We start from the raw sequence: 24492 nt of genomic DNA on the forward strand, positions 1-24492 counted from the left end.
TAAGACTTGTATCAATTTCTAAGTTCAAGATGTTTATATTTTGACCTCATATTTATTTACAAAATCTTACATAGCACAATAGGGAGGACGGTTTTCTTCTTAGATTAGTTAATTTATCAGTTCCCACTTTTAAATATAAAAACCAGCCAACCTTTCATTTTACTAAGCACAGAATACTTTACAGTTATTTTTCCCTTATCAACAGAGTACGATCCTCCTGTAATAACTTATAATATAATTTTAATATTTTACATTCCTCTCAAAGAACGATACAAATTAATATCTTCTCTTTTTAACCATTTTTTCACATTATATTTTCACACTGTTTACTAATTTATAAACCTAGAACACTAATAGATTTATTAAACATTGTTTTTATTTCGCTAAATTTTCAAATTATTATATGCCTAAATCATTCTATACTGAGGCTTCAGGGGGCGTATATTTTAAGAAAAAATTTAAAAAATATATTTAAATATGTAACAAATAAAATGAGAATAAAGCAGTAAAAGGACTTCTTCTAAATGTTAAAAAAAAATTTCGTTCGGTTTATCATTTAATATTACTTGCCAAACTACAAAAATAAGGTATCAGGGGCAATGCAAAGAACCTAATATATCATTTTCAAGAAAATCGTATTCAACAAGTTAGAGTAAATGATAGTTTAAGTGATTGATTTCAAATTATGGGATACCACAAATTACTATATTGGAAAATATTTTTTTTATTGTGTATATTAATAACTTTATGAGTATAAACTCTAGAGGATTAATTTTCTGTTTTGCTGATGACACATCAATTATTATTGATGACATAAATAAAAATCATATTCGTAATAAGTTTACTCATGTATTAAATATTATAAAACTATGGTTTGATGTAACTTATAATCTATTAACCTTTTTGAACTTAATTTCTTAATTTAACAAAAACTTGTTGTATGAACTTAAACATAAATAAATTGTCACTTATTGGAAATAATTATCTTAAAGCACCCCAAAAAAAAAAAATTTTAATGAATTTAATTTAAATATAGTGACTGCTATTATTAACAAGGGGGTACTCTGGAGGAGGGTAGGTGAATTTGATATTCGCCTCCCTCATGGCCTTTTTTTTTCTTCAAACTGTTGTTATTTTATTATTTATATCGTATTAGAAAAATACATGAATGTGAATATATATATATATGAAGTTCACTCCTCTTCCTATAAAAGGGTCTAAGGAATCCACTAATTATTATTGACAGTAAATATAATTACGCTTCTATTTCTTTAGTTCAAAGGAGTAAAATATTTAGGTATTACTATAAATTCTAACCTCAAATGGTTAAATCATATTATTATTACACCTACAGATTATTATTTCATAAACTTAAGACCCATAGAAATATCCTTTCACCAACTACAATAAAAATCTCTCTGTCTCTGTCAATATATTCATATGGTACTGGGAGTTGGAGTGGTACCTACAATATATTCCTTAATTCACTTGAAACTACTAAAAATTATCTTATTTAAATATAATTTAAAAATCTATATAGGATAACATTGTATTGTTTTATAAAGAATATAATTGATTTAATTTAAATTATTTATATGCGAGAAGTGTATTATCAAATATGTTATTTTTTGATATTCAAAGATTTAAATTTAAACATGAACATTCTACAAGAGACAAGAGACACCTTTAACAAGATGCACAGTGAAATAATTATTGTGTATCGCATTGCAAACCAAGAAAACAAACGATATATTTCTAACCATGGGATTCGTGTATTACTTGATTATACACATTATGCACTGAGAATGCAATGGAAACTATGAGTAAAAGTGTACTAACGAATATGACGGTATTATGACTCACAACCATCACAAGGGTAGTAATCGCACATTATGTGTATAGGTGTCTATAGTAACAAACAACATGTTTCTGTTTAAAGCCACACGTACATTTGTTGTGTATATAGTACGCCATTATAAAACCTAATAATGCGTAATAGTTCTAGCGATGAGCTGGCGTGGTTACTTAACTTTATGATATATTCAATTTAATTCATTATAATATTTCATAATTAAATAATAATAATATGAGTGAACAGCAGGAGGATAAAATGGATGCGTCCACAATAAAAAAACTGGTAATTATAAATTTTGAACATTTTCATGAATATTGATAAAGTAACTTGGCGTAGATAAATATCATTAACATCATTAAATTAAACATAAAGGAAAACCATACCAATCGTACGAAGTATATTATTAGTACTAAATACTACCAAATTACCGTAATAGTATAATTAGCTCTGTAGAAATACGTCTATTTTATTTTATAAAAATGTCATTTGTTATTAAAATTTCATTATTCAGATTCATGAACAAGGAAACTAATAGATTTTAAAACCGTATTTTTAATTTTTATTTCTCCTCCTTAGATTTTCAACGATTCCATGAAAAATGCAAAAAAATTAAATTTTAGTTACTTTTTGTTTTTGTATTCTTAAAATTAATTAGTATAAATACTGAGTTCAACTGAAATAGAATAATATTTCAATTTTAATGATTTATCATCTCTTTCAAATGTATACAACCAGGCGTGTTCAGCTGTAGGAAGATAATTAAGGATAATCCTACCTTTATTTTGAATAAACTTTGAGACTACACTGTACAAAATTTAATTTAAATTAAAAATACCCACTTTGATCTTGGCGGGTACCGTTTTAATAAAATATGATAAGGGAATGATACGGGAAAATACTAGGTGGTAATGAGATTAGGGAGGATTTTAATTTAACATTACAACCGTTCTTAAACTACATTTTCCTTCAACATTTTTCGAGCACTACTGTGTAAAACAATATTTATATGTAAAGTGTTGGTTTTCTTTGAGATGAACACAAGGCAAGAACTCGTGCGGCACCCTGCAGATTATAATAGGTGCCATTAATTTTTTAATCGTTTAATGACTGCTAAGTGTATCTTAATGATGATAAAATATTTTTTCATCACTTACTGTTATACTTTTAAATCATGCTGTATACTCGTTTTTAAACGATAGATCAACATGTTGTTTCTGTATGATTTTAGGTAAATCGTATCAAAGCGTGCACCTTTCTGCCTTACTCAAAAGAATCTGACTGGACGGCTAGCGTCATATCCATCATCGAACAGTTCGTTAGTACGGATCAGAAAATACTCTGTTTGTTTTATGAAAACGACACGCTTAAAGCTACCTTTTGCATACCCGATGCTCGTACCGATTCCATAATGTGGTTCCTGAAGATGATCGAAAACGAATCCACACGTCTGGACAACACAAACTTTTTGAAACTTATCTCATTTGGTAAATTGGACACGCAAGTGGAGAAAACTATGTTTCTACTGTTGGATTCCTTGTATTCTCCGTTCATATTCTCGTGGTCAGCCAGTATCCTTTTACATATACAGATAATATACACGGTTTAACAACGTGTTCAAGCAATTTAAATGTCTACGTTATTTCATTGATCTATGGTGTTATTTATTTGCTCGATAAATTTACATTTTTCTTAACCCGTATTCACCAGGTGAAAAAGATCAATTTTTTGAACAATACAGAACAGTTATACAAGAATTATGTTCATTGAGGTATAAATTCATTGGGATGCCCAGTATTTACATTCCAACGATAGTTGGGAAAATTAATGATCATTCAAAACACGTGAGCGAAGAAACCCTTAAAGTACTTGAAAGTTAGTAGTTTATATTATGTGTTAAATAAATATAAAAAATTAAAAAAATATTAAAATAAAAGGTCATAAAACATTTCCAATACATTTAATTAAATTAATTTTTTAACTTTATTTGATTTTGTAAACTTTAAATTTTTTTAAAATATTAAAATTCATAAATCGAGTATTGAGTGTTTAGTTTTATTAATATCTGTAGCAATAATGATAGCAATGTTATAAAAATGTGTATAATGACTTATAAGCTAATTTGTATTATCAACAAATACTAAGTAATTTTTAATTATACTACTTAATTACTTATTATTAATTATATTGTTTATAAAGTTATATAGTTCAAATGTAATCTAAATCTAAATCAGAGCACTTTTAACTTCAAATGAATTGCATTGTATATGATTTATAAATATTGTTATACAATATAACAAAACTACAACTATTTGAACAATATCATTAAATTTAATTCCATAACGTTTTGCATTGTTTGTCTTTTATAGATATTTTAAACGTATATACTCTAGAAATTCAGAAGTGTTTAATGGATACCGAAAGAGTACCTAAAAAATGTGAATATATGATGGAACATATTATAGACGAAATAAGTTATTGGAAAAATCGACGTAAGAATTTACAAATAAGAACATAAATATATTGTTTAAATTAGTATTCAACAATATATGAGCCATATTATATTAATCTCATAATATAAGATTAAAACATTTATTGTTATATATACATCTATAGAAGTAAGTAATTAAATTTTAAAAAGCTATACAAATATTATTATTACAAATACAACAAATATTATTTGTATAACTTTTTAAAATTTGATTATTTACTTTTGTAGATGTATGCATAACAATAAATGTTTTAATTTTATAGTCATTGATTTATTTTTTCGTTTTAGTTACAAACTTACAATTTATAACTACTTTACTAAGCTATAAGAGTGTCAATGAAATTCTTACAATACTGAAGCAACATCAATCAATTCTTGTTAATTCATTCAATAATATTTTAGATGAAATTGAGGTACTCTAACTTCCTTTTTTTAAACTATAATATTTCTATTGTATAAAAAAACCATAAAACCACCAATTTTAATTGTTATTTTACACTTGTAACTTACAAGTTGTAAGTGATTAGCCATACATTTATAAATAATATAAGGACTATTGGTAAAAAAAATAATGAACGATAGTTACTATACTCGCAACAAATTAATAAAATATGTGCCGAAAAATCAATACATAATTTTATTAATACATTTAATATGATATTAAATTATGTAGCCATTATAACTTTTCAGTAGTAAAATAATAAGGATGTCACAGTAGTCTTTTACTATTGAAAAAAACCCATGCTCGAGCTACATATAAAATAAACAATAACTTTTAATCATTCCTCGAACGTATAAATAAAATAAGAATGCATATCAATATAAATGATGCAATGCTAATGTATTTTAAAATATTATAAGGTTTTCCAAATCAATATCGGCGCTTTATAATACTACCATATCATGAATATAATATAATAAACTATATATTTGTACAAACAAGTACATGTTTAAACTATTTTTCACCACAATCGTACTCGGGTTTTTTATTGTTTAACATATAGGCAGCAAAAATGGAATCCACGTCCAATCTTAATTACTTGCAAATTTTATCAGAACCAATAATGAGTTTGTACGATATAAATTCACCAGACGATGTTTTATCAAGATTACCTGATATATTTGTAAAGTTTATTTTTATTTTCGAAGAGTCGCCGTTCTACAATAAATGGTAAAATATTATCGTAATTTTATTATTATGATAAGCGATCGATTTTCAACGGGTAAGATGATTTAAACAGGTCTGATATGAATCGGTTATACGAATATCTTGGAAATCAAATCGTATATATCTGTCGAAAAACCATAAAAATGGCAGATTTATTCTCAGGCAATACGGAGAGCGTTTTGGACAAATTACAAATTTCAATGAACTGCTGTGAAAATTATATTTTAGTGTACAATAAAGTATAGCTATAATAATATTATATAAATCTATAGCTAAAAATATAAATATACATATAATAATTTAGTTTCGTATTAAACGTTTCTCAGGTTATTCAAATTTATAATTCCAAAAATAACCGGCAATGGTCAGTGGAAACAAAAGATGTGCATATGTTTTTGGACCGATGCAGAGATGTACACTACATATGCAAATCAATGATTCTATTCAAAAGGTATACCTAATAATAATTCAATATTCTTGACAGCTAGTTAAAATTTTCGATTTACAAACTGTATAACGTAGTGAAAATAATAATCAATTTTAAAACTCAGTATAACTTCTGATAACTATTTATATACAATATATTATTATTAATTGTACTTACTATTGGGGTTAGGATGGATGGAAATCATCCCATACCGAAACCGAAATTCTCGTTCACCAAAGAGTTGGAGTTTGAAAAAGTTATAGAGTCCATAGAGTTGCGATTCAACAAGCTAATCAACAATTTGGAAGACGTTCAGAACGTGATATTCAACATAAACACTACCGATTGGTATCAACACGAACTCGAGTAAGATAATCTGATCGTTAAAATATGTTTATATGTTTATAGAAACCCCGGTAGATATTTTATTAGAATATTATTATGGTCTACCGTAGTAGTAATTTACTATAACCCTTGCGTAGGAGCGCCTTCAGTTCAATTCCAGGGGAGGGGGATGAACATTTTTTACTCAAACTAACAAAAATATTATAATAGTCTCTCAATTTTTTTTTTAAATTTTATTAGCTTTAAACTATATATACATCGTAAAAATACCGTAAAACAGTACAATTTAAATTAATTATTTCACATAAATAATAATAATAAGGGACATTTAGTTACCTATGTAAAACATTTTAAAATTCTTTTGTTTGAAGTTACAAAGCGATCAATAATCTTATCAATATTGATACATCAATTTCAATGTATATTTAAAAACGCTAATCCAATCAGCCTCTACTCACTCATTCGGTTTCTTAACCTACTATTGATCTAATAAACTACACAGCAAAGCAATAATAAGCATAAGCTATAAGCGGTAAATCATTTATTTACTATTATTACATTTATTATTATACATTTATTTAATATTTTAATAGTAAGTTTTTAAATGAACTAGTGCATATTAATGAATAACCATAATCAATATTAAAGTATAATAATGGAATATGAATAAAGCTGTTACTAATTCTTAGTGTAGGTAAGTAAAAATATAAATGCATCTATTAGTAGTACAATTTACAGCACGTATCATTTTTATACTTTTATATAGGTATTTAAAATGTAAAATTCAAATTATGTTTTAGAAAAATTATATAATTTAGTGATAGGTTTAAATAAAAGTATAAAAATGCATTCATATAGTCTTTCTAACTGACAAATGAAAATGCTAACGGCGAAGTGACGAGAAGTTACGTTCTGCAGTTTCTGCACTAAATGTTTAGCCAACAAAACAGAAAAAACAAGATGTATTAATTACAATTTTTTTCTTAGAATTTTGGGTATTTTTTAAAACAAAACTATCGCTCGACGTATGAGGGAAGGGTCAACCGCCTCCATCACCTAGGGAAACATCTGCCTTTATAGTTTTTAATATCGATACCAATCATTCAAATGAATTCGAATCGGATCGATGGTGAATATTTTAACGTTTCTCAGATTCAAAAACGAAATGAAAGATTTGTGCGCGATCGTGGAGCAATTGTTAGACGACGCGCTGAGCATCACGTGCAACGTAGAAGATGCTCTGAATGTGTTGCAGAGTTTGCATTACTTCTCAAGTTGGCCGCAGTTAAATTCGCATTTCAAGAAGAAGACGGACGAAGTGTATGCCATGCTCATCAACGAAATAACGTTCGCCATGCAGTTCTACACGGGCAACAGCTATAGGATACCGTCGTTCGTAGCCAAATACTCAGGCGTATGTCTCACCGCCATGACCGAGTACAGACGGATCACATCCCTTAAAAACGTGAGTACAGAGTTACTTATGTTTGTTGCACAACTGATTTTAGAAATAATCGATAATACGAAATACCTGCGACGAAAAACGCGATATCGAAAACGTGTTCGAATCAGTTGATAATTTATACACCGTGTGCGCAAGTCCAGATTAAGGGAAGGAGCCACGTCCCGGAAATAAAAAGTCTATAACTTTTCGTCTTAAAATTATATTGAGTGGTAGTTTGTATTTTTTTATATTAACTACAAGAATATTTTTATTTTTTTCCTGTTGGGTCCTGTCAATCACCTACCATATTTATTACCGTATATATGATAAATGGGGGCACATGTCCAGGTTTGTGTGTATGGAGATAAATATTTTGATATCGCTTTATTTAAAATTAATCTAGGACAAAATATCCAAGGAAAAAATATCCTGTACTAAAATATCCAAGTCAAAACATCTAAGGTTAAAATATCCAATGGATAAAATATTCAGGGATAAAATAACCAATGTATAGGACAAAATATCCAAATAAAAAAATTATAAAAATTTGTATATTTGTACATAATTTTCTTATTTTTTTATTTATTTTTTATTTAGATACATTGTTTATTTTTAAATCAAAATTAACATTATTTAATATTTTATAATATAGTTATAAAATAATAATAGTAAAAATAAAACTATGTTACGTTGTAACGCACTACATAAAATTAAAAATATAATTATTATATAACACAACATATTATTTTTATTATTATTATTTTATAACTGTATTATAAAGTATTATTAATTTTAAATGTTATTAAAATGTAATCTAAAAATGAACAATAATATATTTAAATAAAAAAAATTATACTGTTATTAATAATACAGATTTTTATAATTTTTTTTTTATTTGGATATTTTGTTTTATATATTGGTTATTTTATCCCTGGATATTTTTTCCTTGGATATTTTGTCCCAATACCATTTAAAATAAAACCTTAGAAGCATTTGATACACAAAAAGCAAGGAAAAAAACTTTTACATAAAATACTTAATTTTTTTTTTTATTATACTTATTTAAAAAAGTTTAAATTAGTTTTATTATATATTTTAATGATTTTAAAGAATTGTTTTCTAATTGGGGGGGGGCTCATAACCATTTATTGGCCCCTGGACCCCTGAAGATTCTAATCCAAGCTTGTAGGTTCGTTTTAGATCATGTACACTGGATTGAACTATATATAAATCCTAATTATCACATGTAGTCTATTCAGTGTGTAAAGCATGTGTGTCATAGTAGTTGGCTGTTTTGGGTCCAAATTCTCTATCTTGCATATGTTACAGTAAACGCGGCTCGAAAAATGACGGTTAAAAACTTTTTCAACTATAAGCGCACGTTCGCACTAGTAACATCGTATCTTAATCATATACTTGATGTTTTTATTCCATATCTCTATTCAGTGTATATGAACTAAGTTGTGCGTGTAAATATAAATAGAAGATATAATACCGTAATAATGTTTAGTTATGCATACCAAATTATATGTTATGCATAGGCTCTGATCAAATTTTTAATCACACCTAGGCAAACTTAAGTTTTGTCGCCCCATACATGTAAGTTCTACAATAGATATTTTTTTTTACATAAATGATACTAAATTAGATTTAATTCTGAGTTTATTATACTTATTTATGTAAAATTAACAGTTGATTTGAACAATACATATGTAAACAAGTAAGTCACTACTTATTTAAATAAAACAAAACAATTTTTAAAGTCTTTTTTTTTACTACACATAATTTGATATAAATAGGTACTAGGAATTGTAATCATTTTTTTAGAAAAATTATTCATATTATAAAAATGTTAAATGTCACCCTAGGCGTTTTTTATTTAATTTATTATTGGCATACACAGACAATACATAGACGAAACACACCTAGAACGCAAAAATTAATATTTTCTACATTTTTGTTTCGATATCTCGGTAATTTTATTTAGGTTATATGAATTGTTTATAAATGAATCAAAAATGTTTGTTATGATTAGACTTTCAAAGTACTGAGTTCGATAGACTGTGAAAATGTACCTGTTCTCGATAATAATAGTATCACAATAATATACCATATTCGCATGTTTCAGTTTGAACAACCCCTCAAAATATTATCCAATGTAATGAGACGAGTACGGTTTAAAATATTTTCTGTACTTATTCGTGGACAATTATATAAAATATTTAAAATATCACCAAGAACATTTTCTTTCGATATTCAGCTACTGAATGATAAACTATGTACTACTTTATACATTTTTTATATTTATTTATATTTTATATTTTATATACATATCTAATGTAGATTCTGGATATTTTATTTAAAATAATACAAATATACTTAATTTAAATAATAATAAAAATTTATTTATTCAAAATAATAAGAATATTTTTTTGTTTTAAACAATCTTTTACATTTGGTTGCAATTTTACAACTATCGTTTGTTGTAAGCTTATCAAAATTTAAAATATATACAAAGTAATTTTTACTGAAAAAAGGTTTAGTTACTATTTATCACAGTAGATATTAAGACCGGTGAAATTCGGTAACAATTTGATAGTGAAGAGATGGGGTCTAATCATTTCTGTCCACTCTCTAGATTTACCACAGAACATAAATGCCATCATATGTTTATGTCACGTCTAACATTCTTTGAATACAGAAACACTATTAATTTCGAAATTTCATTGCAACTTAATTAATCTCTATAAATATCTATGAAAAAGCACCACTACTGAAAATGATTATTATGTAATTAAGTGTTTTACAAGTGTGCTAATATAACTCATTATAGTGTAATGTAGGTATATATAATGTAAAAAACACGATTGATAAAACTACGTCATAATTCATACCGGTATAATGCTGATTATGTTCCTTCTCTCTTTAGTAAATTATGTTGTTGTACTCATGATAAATAAATAATAATACATAATTTATTTTCTAAGAAATAAACAAATACATTTACTGAAAATCAATGATTATACACCTCGGAGAAAGAAGAAATAAAGAAACGAAAGTATTACTATATTTATAGAGTAATTGTAGTTGTAAACATGACCAAACAGAAGAACTAACGTAACTCAGAAACACATCGACTGACGACGATCACACGGTCGATGTCTCGTAATAATGTCAACTAATTCCGGTAGAAGGATTATAAGTACAGAGTGGAATTCAGAAAGACCAAAAAGCACTGAGGACTTAAGCTAGTAATTAGTGAACACGACTTTGAAGATAGTTGTTGATCCATTGCAGCTAAAATGTCAACCAATAAACAAACGTACACGACAAGCTTTAGTCCGAATTGCCAGTGTAAACTCGAAAATACTTATAAAACAAAATCAATTTTTATATTATACAATCAAGCGATTTCATAATATTCTTCTCACAGTATAATTATAATATAAACGTACATCAATTCATACTAATAATTTTTCACAATCTAACACGATTTATTATAAATATTGTACTTAAATAAATAATAAAATATAATAATATAATATTGTATATTTTAGATGATTTTTGAACGTCCTTGGTTATTGTCATGTACGAATATGAAAAAATTCCAAAAATTATACAGAAGTTTTAAAATTACGTATAAAGAGCTAATAAATAATGTATATGAATTGTGGAGTGATCAATTAGATAATGATTATGGGAAAAAACTAAAAAAAAATATTTTAGTTGGAAATCAAAATGATCAATATTGGCATTTGACTATAAATTTGGACAGGTATTATACTTTATACATTATACACTAATACTTTATTGTAAACCTATTTGTATTGAATTCTAGTGAAGTATTTGATTTGGTAACTGAAATCCAGTATTGGACATTGGTTGGTTTTGCAAGTACATTAAAACCAAATTATATCGTTAAAAATGCAGAAAAAATTAAGCACCTTCATCGAAACTCTTCAAAAATCGTTAACGACTACAATATTCTTATAGCTGGTATTTTATCTTTAATTAATTTTAGTCTTGAAGTTTTACATTTTAATTCAAATTAAAGTAATTTTGGTTATTTATTCATGGAAAAATTTTTGCCGTAGTAAAACATAATATATTTTTATAAATATTTTATGTGGTTAAGTTTTCTTTGCTTTAAATTATAGAGTATTTAATAATTTGAATTTACAATTACTTATTTTGTTACTATATTCAATAACATTTTGTTTTCAGTTTTATTTCAGTTTAAATAATGTAAAAAACAAATAAAAAATCTAACATTTTTTTTTTTTAATGTGACTAAAATACTAAAACTTGAAAAAGTATGTATGATAAAATAAAAATTAAATATTTATATACGACATAACTGATTTTCAATCCAGTGAAGTGTTTTAGAAATCCTATGATTCAGTTTGATTAGCCAAAAAAGTGTTTATAGAAAGAAAAAAATTATCGCAAAACGGTTTTATTTAAAATATTTATCTAAGCTGTATCAATAATATTTTAAGCATTATTATTTTTCATAATTTTAATCTTGAATATATTTCTCCATCATATACTGATGTGGAATTCAGTCTGCCGAGTAAACTAATTAATATAAACAAAATTAATACATTCCTTGCTTTATTCAAAATGTAAAAAAAATTTTATTCGATTTTTTTTTTATTCGTGCTTTTAAAAGAAAATGGATCTATTTTCTTTTATTAGTACAATAAATTGTATAAATAAATTCAATTATTAAATTTAACTATTACGTATTATATGAGCTTGGTATGGAAATTATAAATAATATTATTTTATATAAGACCATATTTCTTGGTCGAATAAAAAGTATAAAATGGAATTTTGGAAAATACGTAGGAATATGGTAAAAATGATTTTTATTGCATAAATCTAAAAATAAATATATACATAACAACATACAAGTAAAATGTGTGTAATTAACAAGATTAATATGAGATTATTTTAAAATTATAGATGGAACGAATTGTGTGAACAATTCGCTCATAATAAATTATAGGCATATCAATAAAAAAAGAAGTACCTACTCCTAGTACTCGTTAAATCTCGATCAGTATTTTTCTACATAGACGATAACAAAATATATTTTTAAAATACACATCAACTATATTTGATACATAATTAACCACTAATCTTTTGAGTTACATTTTTATTTAATTGTGAATCTATGGAAATTTAATGTAGGTTTATCCGAGCAAGAAATGTTATTATTTAGTGAATCGATAGAGTTATGCAACAGAATAACGAAACCGATGATTCAAAGCTATACGTGGAATGAACTGGATATTGATAATTATTTACTCGACTGTTTTGATCAAATAGAATCAGTTAAGTGCAATTTTAAAATCTAATCAAAAATTATTATAACTCTTAAATATTTTAGGTTCAACGCTGTATAGATGATTATAAATACTGTAATATAGAAATTGTAAATGTATGTGAAGATATGTCAAATTTAACCATTTTTAAAACAGACCAAGTGCAAGCTTTGGAGCTCAAGGATATTAAAAGAAAAATTGAAATAAATAAGTACAAGTTTATAATCGTTTACATATTTTATTCATTAGTGGTTATATTTCATGTTATTTTTCATGGAATTAAGTTTTTAAATAATAAATAAAAGGGTATACAGTAATCTTCTTCAAAAATTTTTTAATCCATAAGTTTCCGACACAAATCTATAGTATACCTAAAATTATATTTAATAACTAAATAAAACAGTTGTTAAAATGAAATTGTAAACATTTAATTTATTTACTACATTATTTGTACATAATTTTTAATAAATAAATTTTGGATATTAAATTAATTCAAATAGGAATTACAGTTTAGGGTAAAATAAAAAAAGTATTCATAATTTAAAAAATACAGAACTTTGCGTTGTTTTGTAGAATATAACTAACTTCGGTTACAAATTCATAATAAAATTATGGGGCTTATGTTTCAGGAATAATAAAATAATGAAAATATTTGATAATTACCAACTTATTATCAAATACATAATGTTCATCTTTGAAGGATTTAAAGAATACATCAATAACGTATACTACTACACCTTTTCATATATAATAATTCGTTATACTTCCAATAAAATTAATTTTTAATAACTTTTAGATCATGGTTTATTGGACACATTATGTAAAGAAAATAGATAGTCTAATTTGCAAAGCGTTAATTCTCAATTGTCAACATTCATTGGAAAATATTTTAGAATTAAGTGTTGGTGATGGTTCAGGTCCAACACCGGTAATACTAATCCACGTTAGCTTAAAGAACAATAAGGTAATCCTTAATGTAAAATAATAGTGAAATTAAAAATAATATAATTACTAATAATAATTAATGGTTATAAGCAGATTCATTTTTCTTCGAGTCTTTCCGAAATCTTAGCGTTTTCTGTAAACTTTCTAACAGATGTGTTAATAACAATAAAAGCGATACCTAACTTAAGTCAAACATTAAAATTATCTGCAAATAATTGGATGCCGTATGAAGATGAAATTTCCAGAGATCGGATATGTATAAAATTACAAGAAAAAATTAATATAAGTAAGAAAAAAATGTTCAACGACCTTTTATTAAAATGTATGTAATTATATATATATTTGATACCCATTATCAGGGACTATAAATGCTTTAAGACGGTTAAGACAGTACATGCACGAGTTTTTAATGTTCCGTGACATATGGACAATGGATAAGAATTTATTTTTTGAGAAATATAAAACTTTCAATAATTCAGCGACTTATTTTAATCAGGATATGACTCAGTAATTCACAGTTTGTTTTATTATTAATATAAATATTTTCTATACTTGATCATGATACTAAAGAAATTAATTAAATTCACAGATACTCAATTTATATACGAAATATATTCCAAATTAAGCCCGTAGCACAAGTTGCTCATTTCCTAGTATACACAAATATGTTAAAAGATGAAATTATTGGACACTGTTATGAATGGATAAACAACTTTTCAGATCTTCTTCTTGATATGACGGTTAAGCTCTTGGAAGGATTTTATCAATATACACAAATTAATAGTATTCGGTATGTTAAAGTTAGATAATAAATTTAAAAATTTGTGGGCTATTTTTTTTTTTCAATAGAGTGATGACACCGCCTAAAAATTTGGCCGAAATGACTTCATTTATTGAACTACGAAAACAAATTTTTTTGGAGTACGATAATAAAGCAAAAGAATTTACGATAATCTCTGATAATTTTCAAGTATTAGGTATAATATTAAATCAAATAAAATTAACTTACAGTTATTTGAAAAATACTTTTAATTATATTTTAGAAATTAATAATATTCAAATGCCAGAAGTAATGAAAATTAAATATGAAAAATTATTTAAAATATGGAGTGTATACAAGAATACTCTTGAAGACGCCGAAATAATGTTAAAAACAAAACAAAATGAATTTATGAACTCATTAATGGAAAAACAAACGAATTTAAAAATAAATGCTAAAAATCTATTGCAGTCATTTTTAGAAAATGCTCCAATTTCTACAGAATGGAACTCAAAAGGTAAATTAAAAAAAATTCTTTACAATTTTAGATATTTATAATAAACGATTCTCATTGATTTTAAACAAATATCTTTTTTAACAATTTTCCAACCATTAATTAAATTATTAAATGCTGTTTGAGTTTTAGTAATAATAATAAATATTCAAATTCTAATACTGAAGGTTTTAAATAATTATATATATTATAATAAATAATTTATTTTAAATACATATACATGTTTCAAAAAAACTATAATTTATTTTGTAGTTTTAAATTAAAATATCTGATACATATATTAAAATAGATAATTGGTAGGTAAACTTTTTATCCACCTTTCTCATTGTTACATAAGAGAAAAAATATAGAAGTTAATATATAACTTTAAAAATGTATATTTAAAAACCTAGTATTAATCATGTAGTGTTATTTCGAAAATAATAAAAATCAGTCTTACAATTTTCTTAGGAATAATTTCTTAAATTTTAAAATCATTAGTTTAATTTTATACTTTGTTCACATTAAATCAAAAATATAAATAAAATTGTTGTATACGTATTGATGAATATTATTATTAAATATAGTAAACTTCATTATTGTTTTTATTTCATAAAAATATGTAGTATAAATCACATATTTATGTGCCTTTTTTTTATTTTATATACAATTATTTTTTAGATGCTTTAACTTACACTGAACAAATACAAAATAAATTAGAATTATTAAAATCTGAAGAAAAGCAAATAAATGACGATCTCGCTGTATTTGAAATAAGATATGTCCATTCAAATGAACTTGGTAAACTACAAGAAGTAAGTGGTATACATTAAAAAAATAATAACATAAACAATATCCTCAACTAATCTTATTTTCGATTCTTAATAAAACGAGGAATATGTTGATTTAACTATGATGTGAGTTTTTATTTATTTTTTTTTTTATGTCTATGTACAATATTTTGATCACCGCAATAATAAGAAGTTTCTGATAAAAATTGGTGTTTAGGTTAGGTTATGGAGGTTATGGGTTATATATAGGTCATTTTATAAATGTTCTCACAGTTTCACACAGTAATCCTAAAGCTAACGAAAAGTTATAAAAAAAATACAGCAACGTTTACGAAAAATTGATTTTCGACAAAATTTAATTTTTCTTTTCATCCTAATTCAAAAAAAATGATTACTAAATATTTATATTATCATAGGTTTTAGATAATATAATTTTCAAATAGTATTTTTAAGTAACATATAGATAGTCGAAAATGTCATTTTTCCTTAATTTATTTTTCAAAATGTGGATAAAATAATTTTGGCCTGACAAAAAATCTTTAAAATATTAATCAATATTCCTCATACATATCTGCTGATTATTGAAAGTAAAATTTTTTATATTACATTTTTATTTAACAATAATAATCATGAAAATCCACTACATTTTTTTAGTGAAAATTCATAAAACTTAATTTTTTTTTTTTTTAAGGCCTATTAATTGGGTATATGATTTTTCAATAGTTGAAAAAATTTATTATAAAGTCACAAGAAACTTATAAATATAATTAAATGAAATTTTGATAAAATAATAGGATATTTCAACGAATTTGAATTTAACGATATTAGTTATTTATTTGTTATTCTATAAATATTAATCGTAGTGTCTCAATATATTTGCTGAGTTCTTATATTAGCATTTTAAAGTCATTTAATAGTTTCAAAATATTTAAGTAACCGTCATTGGACATTTGAAATTTTCGATTTTCGCAAATTTAAATCCCTTTTGTTTTGCTAATAGTATCACGTAAAACACCATTACAGCAATATCTTTTCTCTTATCTTATCTAACCACTGAATTTTACCCAACCTCAGATTTCTACCCTTTATTTAATATTTGACTTCGTGCTTATCTAAATATATAAACACAAATATATAAAATATGTATCACCTATATCTAATTTACTATAATCCACTGTTAAAGGTTAAATTGTTATATTTTAAGGAATTATTAGTTTTGCACTCGGTTTGGAAACTAGTCAATACGTGGGATAATATGATTAAAGGTTATAAAGAAATCAAATTTTGGGATGTCCAAATTTCCGAAGTCAGTATAACAGTAGATGCGTTTTTCAATCAATTTATTAGTTTGATTAATGGATTAACAAATAAGAAATTGGAAATAATAGAAACAACATGTAACAACATAAACGAATTCCGTCGTTTATTACCGGTGATCGATGATTTAAAAAATGCAGCCATGAAAGATAGACATTGGGATGAAATACGAGATATAATAAACAAGTAATCATAATTCAACAATGTTAAATTGTATTGAAAGAAAAAATAAATAGATTTTTTTTCAATAGTAAATTATTGTATTTGATTAGACGATTTGACGAAAATAGCTCCGACTTTACGTTAGGAATGTTAATGGAAGTTAAAGTGCAGAATTTTTACAAACAGATTAACGAAGTGTCAAAAAAGTCGACCATGGAACTTGGCTTAGAAAATGTATAAAATACACATACAAAATATTAACAAATTGTAATTATAATTTTTGATATTTCTAGGCAATAAAAAATATAAAAGAAATATGGTCAAATATATATTTACAATTAGAACCTTACAAAGATAAAGGAATTTATTATGTGAAAGTTAATGATGAAATATTTCAATTGTTAGAAGACCATTTAGTGCAACTGTCATTAATTAAAACATCCAAGTACGTTATAAATCTGAACAATAATTTGAATATACATTAATTGTTTTATTTTACCAATATATGATCCATAGAAATATTTCCGTTTTTCTTAACGAAGCAGATTTTTTAGAAAAAGCCCTCGGTCTTATCATTGAAGTTTTAGAAATTATACTTTCCGTCCAACGACAACACATTTACTTAGAAGTAAGCATTTACTAACTCAACAGTTAAGTTTTATAATAACAAATTATTTTATAATAATTTATTTAGAATATATTCATAGGAGATGACATTAGACAAAAAATGCCTATTGAAAGCATCGACTACGATATTTTAACGGAAGAATGGAAAGATATATCCACAAAAATGTACAATGATAATAATTTATTCAAAGCTTGTTATTCCAAATGTAAGTTTTTGTCTTTTCTTTGCAAATTATCAAAAATATATAATATTGAACAAAAATTCATGTATTTTTAAGCTTTGTTCAAACATTTAAACACAATGAACTATCGTTTGGAAGTTATCCAGAGAGCTTTAGAAGTTTATACGGAATCAAAACGTCATATATTTCCAAGATTTTATTTTATATCAAATTGTGAGTTATTAGAAATATTAGGGAACTCCAGAAATCCTGACTCTATACAACTTCATTTCAAAAAAATTTTCAACAATATTCATAACCTCAAAATAATTGTAAGTTACTCTTTCATTTAAATATATTTTATTATTTTTATATTTTTTGTAGTAAATTGACGTTAATTTAACGATTAATTTATTTTTAGACAAATAATAATCAAAAGAAGGAAGCTCGGGGCATGTTTTCTGAAGATGGCGAATACGTAGATTGGAATCAACCGATTGTATGTGAGGGACCAGCTGAAATTTGGCTCAATTCTATTGGTAAACAAACAAACCCTAAAATTCTACATAACACTAATTCTACATAAGACTTATACAATATGCTTAATCAAAAACTATAGAAACTGCAATGCGAGATTCTCTAAAACAAACATTGAATCAAGTAAAAATATCGCTAATGAAAAACTTAAGAACCCGTGAGAAATGGATATTGGAATGGCCAGGACAACTATGCATCATAGCGTCACAAGTAAACTAAAATAAATAATAAAAAAAAGAAAATTAACTAAAATTCATAACTATATAATAATAGATTCAATGGACGGCTGATTGTACTCGAGCATTAGTACAGTCTAAGTACTTGAAACACAAATATCCTTTGAAAAAAATGGTGAAAAAACAAAAACATATTTTGTCAAGGCTCTCGAAGGTTATTCGATGTGAATTAGCTAATACTGAAAGATTGAAAGTCACTGCTTTAGCGGTGGTAGAGATACACGCAAGGGATGTGATTGAATATATTTATAAATCAAGTATGTACTATTGTAATATTATTATGTAATATTAATATCAAATCACCTGCTTCAATAAATTGAAATTATTTAGATTGCATGGACGTATCTGCGTTTGAATGGGTATCTCAATTGCGATTTTACTGGGACAAAAAAGCCAACGATATTATTATAAAACAAACTAACACCAAACTACAATATGGTTATGAATATCTTGGAAATTCCGGAAGATTAGTTATCACTCCTTTGACTGACAGATGTTATATTACATTGACCACAGCCATGCATATGTGTCAAGGTGGGAATCTTAAAGGTACGACGTGCACAGGAAAAACGGAAACTGTAAAAGATTTAGCAAAACAATTGGCGCAATACACCGTTGTCATCAACTGTTCTAAAAACCTAGACTATAAAAGCATGAATCGGATTCTTTTAGGTAAATGTATTGTTTTATATTAGGTATAGAAAATATTTGTTTTTTTTTTTTTTACTTGAAACGATTATTTCTACTGTTACCTAGTTTTATTTGTTCAGGTCTAGTACAACAAGGAGCTTGGGGTTGTTTTGACGAAATTCATCGGATGAAAATTGGAATTCTGTCTTCTATTACACAACAAATATTGTCAATATTTTTGGCTCTAGCGGCTAATTTAAAAACTTTGGTCATTGAAAATATGAAAATTAATTTGGTTCCAACTTGCAGTATATTTATTACGACATGTTTCACTAACGAAGACAATTCTAACCTACCTGACAACTTTAAATCGATGTTTCGCACTGTATCTATGATTGTCCCAGATAGTAAGATAATCGCTGAAGCACTACTTTTTGTGGAAGGATTTAAAGAAGCTAAGAGTTTAGCTGATAAAATATTGAATCTGTTTTCGCTGTGCAAACAACTGTTGAACAAAGAAACCCATTATAAATACGAACTTCGAGATTTGATCGAGTTAATAAAATACGCCGGCAAGTGTAAATGGAAACAAATAGAAGTGCCTGAAGAAGAAGTATATTTTATTGTATTTTTTATGAATCCACAAAACACCAATTTAATGTACTATGTGTTTAGGTTATTTTGTTAGCAATTCATAAAATATGTTTAGCAAGTATAAACAACGTATATTTACCAATGTTTATGGACATAACAAACAATTTATTCCCCGGTATAAAGTCGCCAGAATCAAATCACGGAGTCTTAGTAGATGCAATCAAACGAACCATGCTAAAAAAAAACCTTCAACCTTCCGATGCCTCTATCTTGAAAATAGTCCAGTTGTACGAAATCAAAAATTATCGACGTTCCGTGATCATAATAGGACATTCTGGTGCAGCTAAAAGTACTACCTGGAAAACTCTGAGAGATACCTTAGTCTTACTTAACAGAGAACAAATCAATAAATTTGAAACAGTTATCGTATGTCGTATTTCCATCGTTATTATTATTCATGATAAAATAATTTTAAAAATATACTTTTATGTACTGCATTTTTATCACTAAACAACTATATCATATTTCATTATAAATACATATGTTATTACAATTTATCTAGGATTATGTTTTAAATCCAAAAACATTAACTTTGGAAGAACTATACGGCCATTATAATCTAGCTACTCGTGAATGGATGGATGGTATTTTGTCATCAATTATGCGTAAAGTGTGTTCGGGTAAATATTATTTATTTACTATTTTACTGTGATAATATTAACATACATTGTATTGAATTTAGACTCATTATGAATAACTAAAATTATAATTGATATCATATTATAATGAATAGAATTAAATTCTTAAAAGTTTAATTTATTATTGTGGTGTTGTTAAACATATACATTAAATTACAAATTATTTTTTAGACTCTAAGTAAGTGACTTTAATATGTATAAATTAAAATATTTTGAATAGATGAAGGATTAGAACAAAAGTGGGTGATATTTGATGGACCGATTGATAGTGATTGGGTTGAAAATATGAACTCAGCAATGGACGAAAATAAAAATTTAATTTTAGCAAACGGAGAACGCATTTCAATACCAAAACAAGTAATAATTTTTTTACTGTATTACGTCTTTATGATTCGAAGGAGAGTTGCGTAGAACATGCATTAGATATATAGTATTTAAATTCAATTTTTATAGCAAATATGTTTACAATTCAAGGTGTCGTATTTATTTGAAGTAGAAGATTTAAAATCAGCATCTCCTGCAATTGTCTCAAGATGTGGTATAGTCTATAATAATCACAGTGATAATAGTTGGCGATTGTATGTTGATTCTTGGCTGAGCAGTTGTAAATTCAAAGCTTACAAAGATGCAGTAAGATATTAATTAATGCACGTCTTTTCCCTAATTTTAATAAAGAAACATTTAAACATATTAATATAGATGAGTCTTTATTTTGATCATTACATCAGTGATTTACTAGCATTTAAAAAATTAAACTGTACTGAATTAGTTTCTTTGACGGATCAAAATTGTATAATATCATTGTGCAAATTGTTAGAATGTTGTACATTCAATAGTTTAGCCAATACAATTCCGATAAACTTAAATAATAGTCAATATCAATTTCTCATAAAAATATGGTTTATATTTTGGTACGTAAATCAATTATTTAATAAATCACCAAAAATCAATTAAATTTTTTTTAAAACAGTATGATCTGGTCGATATGCGGTTCACTGAACGAAGACGGGAAAAAAAAAATTGACGTTTATATCAGAAGGCTAGAAAACGTTTTTCCAATAAAAGATACTGTTTACCATTACTACGTGGACGATAATTACGCTAAATTTAAACATTGGGAGGAAAAGCTATCTATGCATTTCTGGAAATATAATACAGGGTATGTAATAGATACATAATATAAGAAACGTAAAAAAAACCTTCTGTACTAATTTATTTTCAGAACACAAATATCTAAAATTATAATTCCGACAATAGACACTGTTCGTTATAATTATCTAATACAGTTATATCTTAGTAAAAGTCAACCAATTTTGTTGACTGGTCTCAAAGCATGCGGCAAAACCATGAATGTCAATAATTCATTTGAAACTATGAATAGAAAAGAGTTTTCATTTTTGAATATTAACATGACAGCTCACACTACATCTAATGACGTACAAGAATCGATCGAAGAAAAGTTAGAAAAACGCACCAAAGAACTATATATTCCATTATCTGGTATATTTTTTTCGAATAATATTGTAAACTTTATACATTTTTTTGCATGTTTCAAATGTACACAATTTAATTTAATTCAAGGGAAAAAAATGGTCACGTTTTTGGATGATATGCATATGCCTATAAAAGAAACGTCCGGAGCTCGACCTTCATTAGAATTAATTAGACAATGGGTTGATTATGGATTTTGGTACGACAAACGAAAACAATGCCCAAAATATGTGAAAAATATGCTACTCGTGTGTGCCATGACTCTATGCGATAGAGTTCATCACTCCATAAGCAATCGGATAATGAGTTGCTTTAGTGTTGTTTCTGTAACAAGTCCCGAAGAAAACGTTTATAAAATATACAAAACCATATTGGGTGAACATTTAAAAGATTTTGATGAAACTGTATCTGAACTAAGTAGTATTTAAATCGCATAGTATTTTACAAAACAATTAAATATTTGTAATTGTTATAGACCATGGTTTGACCTCGATGACGATTAGTCTTTATAAAAATTTGATTATCTACATGATTCCAACACCGGCAAAAATTCATTATTTATTTAATTTGAAAGATGTATCTAAAGTAACGAAAGTCCAGATTTATACACGTAATCTCGCGAAACTATAAAATATTGTTATTCCTTAGGTATTCCAAGGTTTACTGCGTAGTAATGTCGAATATCAAAATTTTAAAGTTCCTATGTTACGACTTTGGTGTCATGAAGTGTTTCGTGTTTTTTATGATAGATTAATAGACGAAAAGTAATATCTTGCATTTTTATAACGAGTATTAATTGTGAGACATATTTAATGTACATTATTATTTATTACAGCGATCAAAAATGGTTCATAAATCACATAAATAATCAGCTCGAAAGCAACTATGGTTTAAAATATCGCGATTTATGCGCATCAGAAAAGAATCCGATATTTTGTAGTTTTCTAAACGAAAACATGCTATACCAAGAAGTAGATGACGAAGATTATTTGAAAAATTACATCGAGAACTGCATAAAAGAATACAACTCAAACTCGGAATTTGTACCTGTTGATATTTTACTGTTCAGAAATTATATTGAACATATAAGCCGTATTGTTAGAGTCATATCCCAACCGATGGGTCATATACTGCTTATTGGCATTAGTAAAGATATATTTTTCATATGCACCTGATTCTCGATTATTATTTATTAAAATTTCCAGGTGGGTCGGGTAGATCATCATTAGCAAAAATAGCCTCGTGGTTATGCAGATACAGCATATTCACCATTGAACTATCTAAATCGTATGGAACATCGGAATTTAAAGAAGACTTAAAATTAATTTATTCAGAAACGGGAATAAAAAATCAACCGACATCGTTTTTGTTTAACGATACACAAATAGTTGACCATTCTTTTTTGAAAATCATTAATGATATCTTAAGCACCGGAGAAGTGACTAAGTTGTTTAAAGAAAACGAATTCGAAGATGTAAAATTATTTTAACAATATTAAAATAAATACTTGATACTATATTTTAATTCGTATATACATTTTAGATTAAGAAGTCGTTGTTAGATGCTATTGAAAATACAGATGAAATACAATCAGATGAAGATATTAATTTAATTTTTATAGAACGCGTTAAATATAACTTACACTTTGTTTTATCTTTCAACCCTGTCGGAGATTCATTTGGGTAAGTACTATACTTGGCTATTCAAACAATAGGACTGTAAAAAACGTTAAACTATTAATATAAGCCATTACTGCTTTTTTAAGATATTTAACAAAAGTATAATTTAAATTTAAATTATTTGTATTTCTATTATATTATATTATAATAGAATAAGGTTGCAACAGTATCCTTCGCTAATAAATTGCACTACAATCGATTGGTTTTTGAATTGGCCAAAAGAAGCTTTGTTTGAAGTAGCATCGATTTCGCTCAAGGATGTCGACTTTTTGGTAACGATTACAGGAGAACCGAGAGTAAGTTTAATTTAAAAA

At 26.0% G+C, this 24492-nt stretch overlaps 1 protein-coding gene across 1 annotated transcript in view; it reads left to right on the top strand.

The window, feature by feature from the left end:
- Positions 1 to 2030: 2030 nt before the first annotated feature.
- The window catches only part of LOC112679586 (dynein heavy chain 2, axonemal-like), a 31845-nt gene continuing 9383 nt past the window's right edge, over positions 2031 to 24492 (top strand). The window contains exons 1-47 of the mRNA XM_025549457.1: positions 2031 to 2137; positions 3084 to 3423; positions 3563 to 3727; positions 4222 to 4344; positions 4632 to 4756; positions 5348 to 5514; positions 5585 to 5750; positions 5838 to 5962; positions 6128 to 6304; positions 7436 to 7748; positions 11285 to 11502; positions 11566 to 11723; positions 12924 to 13066; positions 13123 to 13268; positions 13687 to 13780; positions 13854 to 14021; positions 14096 to 14288; positions 14362 to 14509; positions 14592 to 14792; positions 14852 to 14979; positions 15046 to 15279; positions 15937 to 16070; positions 17251 to 17549; positions 17636 to 17759; positions 17819 to 17970; positions 18042 to 18153; positions 18220 to 18358; positions 18431 to 18645; positions 18735 to 18852; positions 18933 to 19060; positions 19124 to 19343; positions 19417 to 19758; positions 19857 to 20329; positions 20392 to 20736; positions 20873 to 20990; positions 21229 to 21365; positions 21483 to 21638; positions 21708 to 21919; positions 21979 to 22167; positions 22231 to 22508; positions 22590 to 22916; positions 22975 to 23084; positions 23148 to 23263; positions 23335 to 23645; positions 23705 to 23973; positions 24042 to 24181; positions 24330 to 24474. Of these exons, the coding sequence (XP_025405242.1) occupies positions 2087 to 2137; positions 3084 to 3423; positions 3563 to 3727; positions 4222 to 4344; positions 4632 to 4756; positions 5348 to 5514; positions 5585 to 5750; positions 5838 to 5962; positions 6128 to 6304; positions 7436 to 7748; positions 11285 to 11502; positions 11566 to 11723; positions 12924 to 13066; positions 13123 to 13268; positions 13687 to 13780; positions 13854 to 14021; positions 14096 to 14288; positions 14362 to 14509; positions 14592 to 14792; positions 14852 to 14979; positions 15046 to 15279; positions 15937 to 16070; positions 17251 to 17549; positions 17636 to 17759; positions 17819 to 17970; positions 18042 to 18153; positions 18220 to 18358; positions 18431 to 18645; positions 18735 to 18852; positions 18933 to 19060; positions 19124 to 19343; positions 19417 to 19758; positions 19857 to 20329; positions 20392 to 20736; positions 20873 to 20990; positions 21229 to 21365; positions 21483 to 21638; positions 21708 to 21919; positions 21979 to 22167; positions 22231 to 22508; positions 22590 to 22916; positions 22975 to 23084; positions 23148 to 23263; positions 23335 to 23645; positions 23705 to 23973; positions 24042 to 24181; positions 24330 to 24474 (8892 nt within the window). The 5' untranslated portion in view covers positions 2031 to 2086. The remainder of the gene's footprint in view (positions 2138 to 3083; positions 3424 to 3562; positions 3728 to 4221; positions 4345 to 4631; positions 4757 to 5347; positions 5515 to 5584; positions 5751 to 5837; positions 5963 to 6127; positions 6305 to 7435; positions 7749 to 11284; positions 11503 to 11565; positions 11724 to 12923; positions 13067 to 13122; positions 13269 to 13686; positions 13781 to 13853; positions 14022 to 14095; positions 14289 to 14361; positions 14510 to 14591; positions 14793 to 14851; positions 14980 to 15045; positions 15280 to 15936; positions 16071 to 17250; positions 17550 to 17635; positions 17760 to 17818; positions 17971 to 18041; positions 18154 to 18219; positions 18359 to 18430; positions 18646 to 18734; positions 18853 to 18932; positions 19061 to 19123; positions 19344 to 19416; positions 19759 to 19856; positions 20330 to 20391; positions 20737 to 20872; positions 20991 to 21228; positions 21366 to 21482; positions 21639 to 21707; positions 21920 to 21978; positions 22168 to 22230; positions 22509 to 22589; positions 22917 to 22974; positions 23085 to 23147; positions 23264 to 23334; positions 23646 to 23704; positions 23974 to 24041; positions 24182 to 24329; positions 24475 to 24492) is intronic.

Source organism: Sipha flava, unplaced genomic scaffold (assembly GCF_003268045.1).
Source record: "Sipha flava isolate LNK unplaced genomic scaffold, YSA_version1 164_pilon_pilon, whole genome shotgun sequence".
Lineage (NCBI taxonomy): Eukaryota > Metazoa > Arthropoda > Insecta > Hemiptera > Aphididae > Sipha > Sipha flava.